At 46.9% G+C, this 13,487-nt stretch overlaps 1 protein-coding gene across 2 annotated transcripts in view; it reads right to left on the minus strand.

The window, feature by feature from the left end:
* The window catches only part of Pfrx (6-phosphofructo-2-kinase/fructose-2,6-biphosphatase), a 155,787-nt gene extending 142,411 nt beyond the window's left edge, over window positions 1-13,376 (minus strand). For both annotated transcript variants that reach the window (XM_065452783.1, XM_065452781.1), the window contains exon 1: window positions 13,218-13,376. In XM_065452783.1, the coding sequence (XP_065308855.1) occupies window positions 13,218-13,266 (49 nt within the window). In that variant the 5' untranslated portion in view covers window positions 13,267-13,376. The remainder of the gene's footprint in view (window positions 1-13,217) is intronic.
* Window positions 13,377-13,487: the final 111 nt, after the last annotated feature.

Here is a 13,487-nt window from a genome sequence, read left to right on the forward strand (position 1 = left end):
GCTAAAACCACAATGGGATTATGAGGCACATCGCAGTGGGAGGACTCCGGATTAATGTTGACATCCTGGTGTTCTTTAACGTGCACCTAAACTTAAGTGCACGATCGTTTTTTTTCTTTTTTTTGTGTGTGTATTTCGTTTCCATAGAATTGCGGCTGCCCCGGTCGGGATCTAAACCGCGACGTCGAGCAATGCCATAGCCGGAAAGCTGCCGCGGAGGGCACAGAAGTGTTGATTTGACGAGCGATCGCTTCCGAAGTGTTGCCTAGACCCTGCAGTGATTTAACTCGACTTTGCGTCTGCACGGCCTGCGTCATTTGTCTGCTTGACAAATTTGCATGATGTTTATTTTTCGGAAACAGCAGAAACGTACCGCACGGTACCTTCAGTTTTCCTGCAACCGCTGTAGTGTCCATTGTAGCAGCGTTTCCTTGCCTTCTCACGCTACCTTTTCCCTCTCCTGGCACACCCCACGCATAGGAACTCCGAGCGAAGAGCGGCATGGCTGTTATTAGAGACGTTTAGCTTGTACGCTATTCCGGTAAACGGGAGCGGTTTGGGCGGATTACCGGATGGTCGGGGCGTAAACGTGAGCGGGGAAACCGCCTGGTGTTGTAGGGCTCAACCAGACAAACGCATAGCTAAAACTGCACTAACTCACCATATCCTGCTTCGCCACTCGTGCAAATTTTTGGCAGCGGCGTAATTGTGAACACGATTGCGCCACTGTCAAAAATTTACGCCAGCAGCTAAGCAGAATATAGTCATTAGCTCTGTGTTTGTGTGGTTAAGCTTTGCGCCACCAGCTGGCGCCACCAATCTGGCCGCTCACCTTGACGCCCCCGCTAAACCGGAAAACCGCCCGCGCTTGCCCGAATACCGGACACGCTAAAAGTCTCTATTCACTCGTTTAGCGACTGCGTCGGTTCTACCCAAAGAGGTCAAAGAGAAACTGCTAGAGTGGAAACGATGTCCCGAAGGTGAAGCCGCACAGGAGGGGCACGATAAAACTGTTAAACGACAAACAATGGTGAAGAAGCGCTTTCGCACACTTCCCACGAGTTAATCAACCTCCTTGGTTAATCATGGCTTATTTCACCAGACATACTTATCTCTGTATTACTGGTGTTAGTGTGAAATCTGAATATCCTGGCATATTGTATTGGGAAGAACATCATCAATATTCAGAAGAAATTATTATTTTCGTTGGGAACAAGCAGCTTTTATTTTCTGATTAGCCTAGTATTACAATAGCAGAGACAAATAACTTAATATGTAAGCGGAGATCACCCGACAAGGTTCTATTTCAGGTGAAGGAGGGGCAAGCATTGGCTTCACCTTACCTGGTAAGCTACGGGAGCTTCCACTCCAGCAATTTTTCTATAACCGCCTTGATTCTACCCATTCACTGCCTCTTCGATCTCCCTTAACATACTATCTACGTCTACTCTGGGCTTGCTCGTCAGTAGAAGTGTGGTGGAAAGGCAAGCGCTGCAGTTTCTGCAATGATTTTGCGTTGGGTCAGGGATAATTACAGCTGTCAAGAGGCTAATGTGACGACGCCCAAGGAGCTCCAGAGGACATTGTGCACATGCAACGCGGTGGAAACGTCCAAACGAGTTTCTCGTGTCGCCTTTCTTTTCTGCTACGCCACGTAAACACACGCTCTGATATACCCCTTGGCGCTGCGTGCAAGACAGCAGCGGCATGAGAGGAAAGTCGAAGGCAAAAATGGAGCTAGGCAGGCCATGTAATTCGTAGGATACATAACCGGTGGACCATTAGATTTACAGAATGTGCCAAGGGAAGGGAAGCGCATTCGGGGAAGGCAGAAAATTAGGTGGACATTTACAGGTGCAGGTTGGAATCAGCGCAAGATAGGGATAATTAGAGATCGAAGGGAGGGGCCTTCGTCCTGCAAAAGACAAATATATGCTGATGATAATAATGATGATGATATGCTCCCACGAGGGAGTACACACACACTAATCCCCTCAATAAGCTACAGTATAGTTGTATCAGTTTCGAAAGGTAGAGGTACACACATCATCACGCATTGCGTGTGCTACAGCAACGACAGCGCATGACGGAGCTCAGCTAGTATGACCACGATGATGATGAGCCGATACACTAACATTGAATACCACTGATAGATTGGTTCTGCATGAAATTTATTTATTCGTGTTCGTTATAAGGAAACGAAAAATTCTGCTAGCTCAGCCAACATCTCAGCTGAACATCTGCCAGCAGGTGCAATGGGATTCCCTTATCCAGAACCGACGCTGCAAGAAAGCTTCGTATAATTGCCAAAGCTATGACACACAAGTACTGGTCTTCTCCCAACTTCTCGAAGTGTCATCTTCACAGGCTGGATCCATGCTTAAAGCTACAAGCGCCATCAAAAGTTTTCCGCTCTGAGGCGACAGTATTGCGCCGCCTCTGCCTCGGGGTGGCATTTACGAAAGCCTGCTCGTTCCGCATTGGAATGGGGGATACATCCATATGCAACTCTTGTGGAACCACAGAAACGAATGAACACATCCTATGTATCTGTCCCCAGTACGACGTCGAGCGTGAAGCTCTCCAGAAAAAATTGAAGCAGCTGGACTCTAGACTATTTTCGGAAATGAAAGTCTTTGGAAACTGGCTGTAGGCGTCGATGGCACAGAAAGCCACGAACACATTGTTGAAATAACTCAAGTGGAGAGGTCTTGGCAACCGTGTGTAGACTCGGTGAGAACTTTCAAATGTGCGCGAAACTGTGCTCTATCTCCTCTCCCTCTCTCTTCGTCCCCATTCCCCTTCCCTCAATGAAACGTAGTAAACCGGACGCGCGTCTTATTAACCTCCCTGCCATCCCTCTCTCCTACTTTTCTTTCTCTCTCTATGACTCGCCATCCAAGCGCTGCAAAAGTGGATGTCCAGCGAAGCTGTTGAAAACCCCCACAACTATTGGGGGTGTTATACAATTATTTATTGCTTTAGAGTAATGGTAGCAATAGTAATTTACAGTAATGGTAGTAATGTGAGTAATGGTAGTTTTTACAGCACGCCGCCGCTAGTCGTATTGCCGTTTCTTTTTTCTTTGCAGGTCTCCGTATTCACGCTGTTCCTCGGGAGTCCTAACTATGCGTTGCCTACCCCTAGCGGTGCTGCAACAACAATGAAGTCAGTTGCTAGGCTGGTTTTACATACGAAATGCTATTGACGTCACTGCCCACGTCACAAGCTGCCGTCGCCGTGGCAGCTTGCGCAAGATTTTTACCGGGAAACGTATGAGGGAAGCGCTACATGCTTAGCATTGTTATCATGAGCTCCTGTTCATCAATTACGTGGTTCGGATGCTTGTTTTGTGATTGTTCCTTATTGAAACGAACATTGTTCTACATGTTGTATGCGTGATTCCAAAGAACGTACGCACTTATCGCTTCACTTTACTGAGTGCTTGAAAAGGCCTGCTTCGCCTCTGCCGCGGGTCGGCCCGATGTTGCACTACCTCCGGGATCGGCCCACGGACATGGACACGAAAAATACCGACCAACGGGAGGCTAACAGCTTTGCTGTAAAAAGGGCATAGCATATGAGAAAGTGTATTGAGAGAAAAAGAATGAATGCCAGTGAGAAAAGTAAAAACGCTATGTACAATCCATCGAGTTTTCGCAGCGCCGACCTGAGAGCCAATACCTTTCAGAATGTAAGTTAAAAATGAGAACAAAGATCGACGACCTGTTTACATTATAAGCGGCGACAGGTCACAGCGACACAGACAAGCACAGTGTCGCAAGAGGCGCACCTACACGCACAGGCGTGGAACGCTTCGATGCCTTTGTTCACAGCGGTGGCATCCTGGCACGACGTCAAAGCCGTCGCCGGGCTATACACGAAACACGCGGGCCGGCAAGCGCGATAGTCATCGCACCGGCGACCTCCTTCCGCTGCCGCGGTCGCGTGAGAGAAGGACGACGCGCACGAAACGAGCCCAAATAAATTACACCCCACCCCCCTCGTATCCCACCGCTCACCCTCACGGCGTGAATGCAAGCTCTATAAGGGCGGCGTTGCGGAAAAGTGAGTATACGCAGAGGGCGCATCAATAAATTGACCAATCGCGTTATGGAGAAAGAAAATTGCTGTTTCGCCCGAATGGCAATGCATTGCCAGCGATAGCAAGGAACGTTATTACACGAAGTAAGACTCGGTAGTTTTGTGGGCAGTGTTACGTCTAGACACGGCCAAGGGCATTACTTAGACGTTTATATATGCGATCCCAAAAAGACGGAACAATCAGTTCATCATTGCACTGCGCGTATAGCTACGTCAACCCCGGCAGTCATGCGGTGCTGCGACGAGCCCTTTCGCCGCCGCGACGCTCAACTTTGGTCCGTGGCTTTGCTCTCCTGGCTTCACCGCTGCGCAGCTCCAACGCGAGAGCGGAGACGAAAAGAGAGAAAAAGCCGGGCATCGGTGCGACAACTCCGCTTGTAGTTGAAAGATTAAAAAAAAAAAACAACTGCGGCATGAGATTCCTGAGACGACGTCCTTCAATGGTGACGCTACGCATGCTTAGTTCAAACAAGTGCTTCAGGGCCCCTTTTAAGGGGTCACTAAAGGGAAGCACTATAGATCAGTTTAGACTGATAAAGTATTGCTTCAAAACTATAGTTTTGCCAATTTCGCGGTAATAGGGTGGTTAACACTAGAAGATAAATTGAACGTCAAAGTTCAATTTAGTGACCTTGGCTACGAAACCCAGCTTGACCACGTGTCGCTCCCTCTTGTATCGCCGTCCGTCGCTTAAAACTGCCGCCTCCGAATTGTTGCGCAAGGCTCAATGTTTAAGAAGTCCGCAGCATGACACAGTTGCTTCATGTGACGCAAAATCAGAAGGGGAGGAGAGCTTCTGAATGCACAGTGCGACCACTGCAGCTATTACGTCGGTGGTTTTCGCTTTTTTCTCCCAAGGAGGGCTGAGGGTGCGTATATCATCATCTTATTCTTCTTCACTATATGCACACTTGCAGGACGAAGGCCTCTCCGGGCCATTTCCAATTACCCTTGCCTTGGGCACCTGAGCCCATGTTATGCTTGCGAATTTTCGAGTTTCACCTCACCCCATAGTTCCCTGCCGTCCTCGACTGCGCTTCCCTCCTTTTGGCACCCTCTCTGTAATTTCATAGGCGACCGCTTATCTGACCTACGCATTGGATGGCCTGAACAAAACGTACGCTCGCCCAGCGTTTGTATTGTGCATACGGAACATCAAACGACACTGCGAGCGCGACTGGAATGTCTGTATATTTGCTGTCCCAACAAGAAGTCGGAAGTCCAAGAACAAAACGGGTACTGGAAACTCGTGCTGGACTGAAACAGCGTGTCTTAAACTTGGCTCTGTCAAATGAAGTCCTTCGTATTCGGAGTCCCTACGCTTCGAGTTATCCTCGCTCTGCGATCTGCTAGCCTCCTGGTTGGGTCACATGGTAAAGTGACCGGCCTAAAAAGGAGGCGCTGCCGGGTTCAATGCTTAAAGACAAATTTTTCATCAGCGGCGAAGTTTTCTCCGTTCCACAAATTTGACCCTACTTGAGAGAGTTATCGCAAACACCGATGGAAAACTCAGAACGGAAAATGTGTATTAAGTCAGAGACAATCTAGAGGGCAGCGGAAAAATATGTGGCTGTCCAACTCAAACATGCGCCCGCCAACAACGTTCGCCCAATTTGGTGAAGTCATGGCCGAGGCGAACTTTTTTGACATTGGCGTATCTAGGGGACACTACTTCGGAGATGCCAGGTGAAGTGCGGTTTTGTGGACTTAGCATGCACTTAATTGGATAGAACTTAAGGATAAGGATAGAAAGAGAAACTTAAGGATAGAAAGTTGGGCGAGTTGGTACGGTAACATGATCTTGGATTGTAGCGCTAAGTGACACGGACACAGACTAGAAGCAGACAGGACGAGCACTCGTCCTGTCTCCTTCTAGTCTGTGTCCGTGTCACTTAGCGCTACAATCCAATATAGTCTTGCACTTAATTCTTAGGTTGTCATACGTACAAAGCCGTACGTACAAAGCAGCCTCTCTGGCAAATTTTTCGTTTGACATACGAGGGAATGAGTGGCGAAAAATTCGCAAAAAAGACATTTTTGAAACAGAAACAGCAAAGAAAATGTCCCGACGTTACAGCACCTCGGAAATGAGGCAGAACCCAGAACAGTGAGGAACAGCGCCGACGGTGGGCACGACCTCCACCCTACATCGGGTGGACTTGAACCAGTACCGCCGGCGACCAAATATTATACCAACTTGGAAGCGAACACACCAATACTATCCCAGTGTAATCGGCAGGAGTTGAAGTATGACAGCTGACGTGTAGACGTTCACGAAGTGAGAAAGCGAAGGTGACGTAGCGGTGTCCTGCTGTGCGCTGTCCTAGGCAAGACGCTAGGCTAGCCAGGTGACAACAAAACAGGCCTAGTGACGTAAGCTCTGGCGTACGCGCCCAACCATTGACCCAGGTGTGACGTCGACCTAAGGCGTCAAACTTCGACACCCCAATACGCCCGCTTCTGGCCCGTGCGCTTCAGTGATCGTTAGACCTGCAGCGCTTGGCGATTACAATATGTTCTCGTTTTCATGATGAGCTATACGGGGTGAACGAACGTCAGGATACGAATCAAACAGTCTTCATTCCGTTCGTATTCCATTTAAGACTTCGGTACTCGAAATTAGCGAAATTCATTTACTGACAATAAATCGGACTAAAATGGTTATTGCAGCATGGCGGGAGAAATCGCTTCGCAAATTCGCTTATAATGTCCGCTGCTGATCCAATTCAACCAGAAACATTTAGACAAATGCCTCCGGCTAATAAGTATGCTTCAGGAAGCATTGCAACTACGTAGTCGCCAGTTCCGAAGCTAAAATGCTCGATCACTGAAGCATTTTTGAGTCATACCTTACGGTCACTAATTAATTTTGACGGAGTCTAACCGGGGCTACCTGAATCTCTATCCGTAAATATGCATTACGTTGCATTCCAAAATGGCCAAGACTGAACTACGCAAGCTTCAAGAACTTTTCTGAGCCACGGCGGCCCAAATGTGAAAAAGTACTTTGAAATCAGTGACGTCAGACTGAGGTAGAAATTTCGGCGCGAAATTCAAGAATGATCTAGCGATGTTAATTTTCTGTTCTAATAAACAACTGAATCATCATCATCATCGTCATCATCATCATCATTATCAGCCTGGCTACGCCCACTGCAGGGCAAAGGCTTTTCTCAGACTTCTCCAACTCCCCCGGTCATGTGCTAATTGTGGCCATGTTATCCCTGCAGACTTCTTAATATCATCCGCCCACCTAACTTTCTGCCGCCCCCTGCTACACTTCCCATCGCTTGGAACCCAGTCCGTAAGCATTAATGACCATCGGTTATCTTCCATCCTTATTACATGTCCTGCCCATTTCTTTTTCTGAAAGTAGAAACGGCTGAAAGTAGAGAGTTATTCAAGAGTACTCTATCAAACTAAACCGAAATAGCGTTTCTATTTATAGGGTCCCTTTAAATCATGATAATCATGTGTTTTGTCTCCTTGGTCGCTTTCTCCCTATTTCCATCGCAAGAGTGGCGTCCTTGATGTGTTACTTCTCCGCTATGTATAAAGACGTGATTTAGCATTCTATTCGATATTCGAAGCCGCTTTCGCTTCGTCCTCTAGTATTTGTATTCGATTCAAACGTTTTATTCCGCTACTCCTATTCTGCGGTCGTAGACAGCGCGAAAAGGAAACGAAATTTGCAGCTCTTGCGCCAGAAGGGCGCTCTGTCAGACGGCGACAAAAAGGTCCGTGCCACGCACACGTCAAGCTAAAGTGCATGCTACAGGGGCTATTTATACAACAGGGACAGAAATATCAATAGATACGGCATGCGACCATTTTTCGCCCACGATAAACTGAAACGCTGAAGAATTTGAGTCACGCCGACGCTAACTCACAAATTATATATTATAGTTTGGTATGACAGGTGAAATGACACGCAGCTTTTATAAGTATCACTTTACACAGCCTACATATTGAACATAGAGTGCAATTCGACTGCTTTGCATATCTATAGAGTCGGTCCATCGCCTAAAGAAAAGGGCACAGAACGCGTGCTGTCAAAAGCCATCAATAAGTCTACTTATTTCGTTCTACTTGTGGTCCGTATATTTAAAGCGAGTTACTTGCTGAGAGAGGGGACCATTTATTTGAGGAACGACAGACGGGTCCGGCCAGAGGTAACAGCCATCGAGCTATGTTCATAGTGAAAGGGATGAACAGAAAAAGAGCGATATGAGGAGGGATGACGAAGATAGGCCGTAGGATGCGACTACCGTAAACCCTTGCTCTAACGAAGTTGTATCATACTTCGTTACATCAATTATTACATGTACTGCACTAAGAATCTGCATGGGGATTTCAAGGATAACTTCACTTACTTCGTTATACCCACTCTTTGGTTACATCCCGCTTCCTTATAACGAGGTTTGACTGCATATACATGCTCGAGTGCGAAATGCCAGTTCGCAGCATTGAATGTATGCCTGCGTTAGGAAAAAACGTTAGTGGATAAAAATCGGCAAGGCGCGTGCAGACGTTCTATAGGCTTCCTAAACTAAATTCTGTTGAGAGGTTCACTTTTACCAACAACAAGCACATTTCTCAGGATGCAAGATTTTCGTCTCAAACGTGTGTTAGTACTGTGTATATATGTTAGGGCCCGATACATTTCGATCTATCGCGGAACTAATTACGGATTCGGAATAAAAAAGTAGAGTGGAATAGCTTTACGTTATCCCGGCCAAGATCAGACAGATTAACTAACTTACATATTATACCTTGAAATCTCCTACTTCATTTCCAATGCGGGAACAGACGCTGATCCACGGCACAGAAAGTGAAAACCAGTTAGGACTAAACTGCCCTCTTTGGAATACCTCCCCGAAACAGTCACGTCTGACGTCACTACCTGGCGTTGCTATCACGCTCACGCATCTCTTGGTACGAGAGATGGCGCAGCGGAAGGCTCCAGATTAATTTTAACGACTTGAGGTCCTGTAATGACGTTCACCTAAATTGAAGCAGACGATCGCTTTCTTTTCCTTTATTTTTTTTTTCCATTCCGCCCTCATCGGAACACGGTCGCCGCGGCTGATAGCCGAAGATGTGGGTACTACCTATGGTTGTTTGTTTTTTCTTCTTTCCAAAACAACGTCGCTTTCATTTCCAGTTCCGTAGCGAAACCACGTGCGCTTTCTGGGCACAACACGCCTTTGGACGTCGCTGCTACACAACTCGCCGCACTCGTAAACGATCTCGTGAGCCCAGCCAGCTGCCCCCTTTTACAATATGCCACGTTCATACATAGCCGTGTACACAGCCGGTCCCTGACAAAGAGAGCCATTCATGCCTATTATGTACACGTACAGAGTCGTTAGGGAGGTTAAGATGGCCTAAAAGAACATCCGTCGGCGTTGCACACGACGCACGCAAGCCTGCAGATGGATGCTGGGCGCTGGACCAAGACATTAAGCGTATTTCTCAATTGCATTAAGTGCTAAATAAATGAACATTCGACTGTTGTCGGCTTATGCCAAGCTTTAATTCTGTCGGATTATACATAAACACAGGCACGCGCAAACAAGAACAGCGACTCCGTCTAGACAGAACCCCCCTCCCCCCCTCCACCTTGTCCCTCGACGAGGCAATAAAAATTTGTGGTGAAAAATACTAAAGCTTGTTTCGTTACCAAAGGTTTTGGAATCCTGAAATCGAATACGCGTATGCCGGAAATCTTGTCTTAGACTATGGAATCAATACAGAATATTTCCTTTAAAAGGGGGGGAAACAAAGAACACGCTATTGCATTGCGAACAATATGAAGTTCACAATAGAATATTTAGTCTAAATCGATGCAAAAGATCTGCTGGCAGCCTAGCGGAGAAGCATTCTTGAACAAGTAACGAACTGCGAGAAAGTATTTTTCCATGCGTTATATTTGAAGAAGCAGAAGCTTGATGTGGGCGATGTGGTTTAACATGCTCGAAGAACTGCGCGACAAAGACGCGTCTTTGTCGAGGAAAGCACAGCAGCTGCTTTTCTTTTCTTCTGTTTCTTTCCTCCTCAGATCCTGTGCTACTCAGCCAAGTAACCGAAACTTTCGAATATCTAAGTTTCGAATGTACAAACACAAGGTCTATTCGATTCGTATCCGAAATATCGACTATTTGCACGCCCTAAATTATTGCTCAAAATGTAGACTTTGCAAATTGTTTATTTATTTATTTATTTATTTATTTATTTATTTATTTATTTATTCGGTATACCTTCAGGGCCGAGGCTATTACAATATTACATTATTAAACGCTTCGTAGACTTTGTTCCAAGGAGACGCTGTGAATACGCACACTAACTTAGAGCCTCTTTAAGAATGATTTGCGCCAGGGACAGACGGAAACATTCATCGAGTTTATTCATAAAATATTCATGTAACAGCGCCCGAAATTCAAGCGCCGTTTGCACTGGCTCTGTTGGAGTGGGTGGCAAAGCCGCGGGCAAGCCAGAAAAATCGGTCGGCAACTGTATCTGCATCCGTTTTAAATCAGTGTTACGCTAAACAGGATGCAAATAAAACAAAACAAAAAGGAAAGACAAGAACGTAAAATTCTGGGTGTTATTACAAAGCGCGAACAAGCATTAAAAATCTCGCATTTTCTATAAAAGTTGGCAGGCATGCTTATTGAAGAAGTGAAAGAAAAAGGAAGAAATAACGACTTCTTATTTATTCCCTTACACATGCTTTTTTCCTTCTAATTTCATTTCAACTATTGGCCAATCCTTCAATGTCGCTTTCAGTTCAGCTGGTTCTGTCAAGACACGTACATCTGGCGTGGAATGTTCACGGATCGCGGTATGCGAGGAAACCTGTGATAACAAGACAGTAAAACCGCAGAACACTCTGTAGTGCGCATACACTAACTAGCAAAGGCTCGAAATCCGAACATCACAATGGGCAAATGTCCAGCTTTTTTTCTCAGATAACACGGCCCGTAATATATTTACGCGGACTGTACGTACACTTCAACATACTGGAACATGTCGCTGGGCAAAAAGGTTGCAGCTGACCTTCTGTTACGACAAATACATTTTTTTTTAAATTTTAAACGAGGAAAAAAAACTATATCTTTGTGTTTGATAACAACAATAATTAGGACATAAATCTTAGCGCGAAACCACCAACAAAAAATATTTGCTATCGGATTCGAGAATTCTTAGCCCGTACTTTTTTAACACGCGTGTATTCGGTGCAGAAATTTACATCGGCGCATCCCATCTATCATTGGCAATGCGGCGGTACCCCATGGAGTCGCGCTCTTTTGTAAACGCCACCATTTACGCCTGCAAACTCATTTGAGCGGGGTTAGAGACGCTCGAAGATAAGCCAGAAAATTAAATCGCACACATCTGCGACGGGAAGCGGCGGGTGGTGGAACGAGGAATTGACAACGAAGGTACCGCGTTGCGCACGTGAGCAGACTTCACGTAGAGGCGAGAAAGCAAGCACGTCTCAAAGCTGCGCGCAGCATTCGAGCACCGCCTCAACGCTTCACGTGTTAATCACGTGCGACGCCGGCGGAGTGGGTTTTTCTACGTTTTTCCCATCGAACTCTCCCGTTATCGCGGAAAGGTCATCATCGCCGGCGAACGGGCCAACAAAGTCAACAGGTGAGTCGGCACGAACGTCCCAGGCAAGGCGAAGGATAGTTCCTGTACGCGAAAAATGCGTGGTGAGGTTCACACATTCCAAAGTGGCTATAAAAAACGGCCTCCGGCCGTCCTGCTTGTTCCCTGTTGAAATGGCGCAACCCACTCTGGGGATCGGCCATGAATCGGGCGGTGAAGAAATTGTAATTTCTTTTTAAATAAGTTAGGGTGAAATGCAATAAGCACCTTGCAGATGGGATTTAAAGCGTCTACTGTTACAGACATGAACGATCAATTATCAACGTTCCAGTGATAGCTCCTTTGTTTCTTTTTCTTCGACCACCGTCAACATTTTTAGATATGAAAACGCTGACCACCGTCCACTTTCCGTCTCGAGAGCCGTCCAAACAAAGCAGGGAAGTATCACATTGCGTGAAAAAAGGAGATTCGGAGAGAACCGAACGTTATCACAAAGCACGAGAAAAGCATAGAGTTGTAGGAAACTCTATGGAGAAAAGGACATTCGGCGTGAAGTGAAAGTTACGTTTTCACAAACTTGACACTGCCAGAGGTTTATCGCAGGCGACGTTTGTAGATCACGCGAAACTGAATGCCCAGCGCGGAAGTCGTCGAGTCAGCCACAAACTGCTGATCCTAGATGCGTGCCCTCCGACGTTTCTCTCGTGGGAACTCGAACAATTCTCGACGTTCTGCTGCTTTCCGCATCGTGAAGCGAAACTAGACGTACTGCAAACCTGAAATGTCTGACCGAATTCACGACTACAAGTATCTCGGACAACGGGGGCGCTGGAGCCACACGATGCGTGCAAGTCGTTCAACGTAATCCGAACAGCGTTTCTTCTTTCTGCAGCACGTCTGTGAGTAAATGCTCAAGTAATGTACAATGCACCCGTCTTAGCGACGTGTAGAGTGTAACTGAAACTAGACAAAACAAACTCGATCGATTTGTTTTCTTTTTTTTAAGCACATTGGAATCCATCTTACGAAGAGCAGAAATGACAATATTTTTTTAGGCGATCCCTTTCCGCCAAAACAGTCACACCATACAGCGGGTATTAAGAATTAAGACAAGAATCACGTGAGCGCTTCGCCAAATGGCTCGCTAACATCGATCCACCACGGTCCTGGGGAACTTCCACCAGCAACGAACGGTCGTGCGAGAGGCGCCGAATGAGCGACATTCGCGTCCGCCTTCTCCGCAATCTCCCGCCGCCGGGAGGCGACAATCCGGGACGTATCGCTTTCGACACTGGGCTCGATTATCCACAGAATTCGCGTCTGCCTGGTACAAGGTACGACAAATAAAGGCCGGGGAGTGCTGCTTCGTTCAAAAGGCCTAAGGTTATGACCGGCCGGCTCTGTCGAAGCACTCGAGACGAGGGTCTCCGGTCGCTCTTGCTGCGTAGCGCAGAGAGTCTGTGTCACGCTGGCGGCAACAGGTGCTGTTGACTTACCTCGGATGGGAAATGGCTTGGGTCCGGTGCTGCTGTACCTGCTCACCATGCCACGGGCGACGATCACTCTATCACTTTGACCGAACTCGGTACACGGATCCAAGCACAATTTGCAATGAATGAGATGGACACACGCGCCGACGGTCGACGCTGACTGTAAACTCGAGGCACTGCCGCAGCACCTGGCGGGGAGTTGAAAAACTAAACAAACCAGTATTTTCTTTAGCGTGTTTGTTACCCCTGTTTTACTCTAAATAAGCAGTAGCTGAC

The sequence above is a fragment of the Dermacentor albipictus genome, chromosome 6 (genome assembly GCF_038994185.2).
Source record: "Dermacentor albipictus isolate Rhodes 1998 colony chromosome 6, USDA_Dalb.pri_finalv2, whole genome shotgun sequence".
NCBI lineage: Eukaryota > Metazoa > Arthropoda > Arachnida > Ixodida > Ixodidae > Dermacentor > Dermacentor albipictus.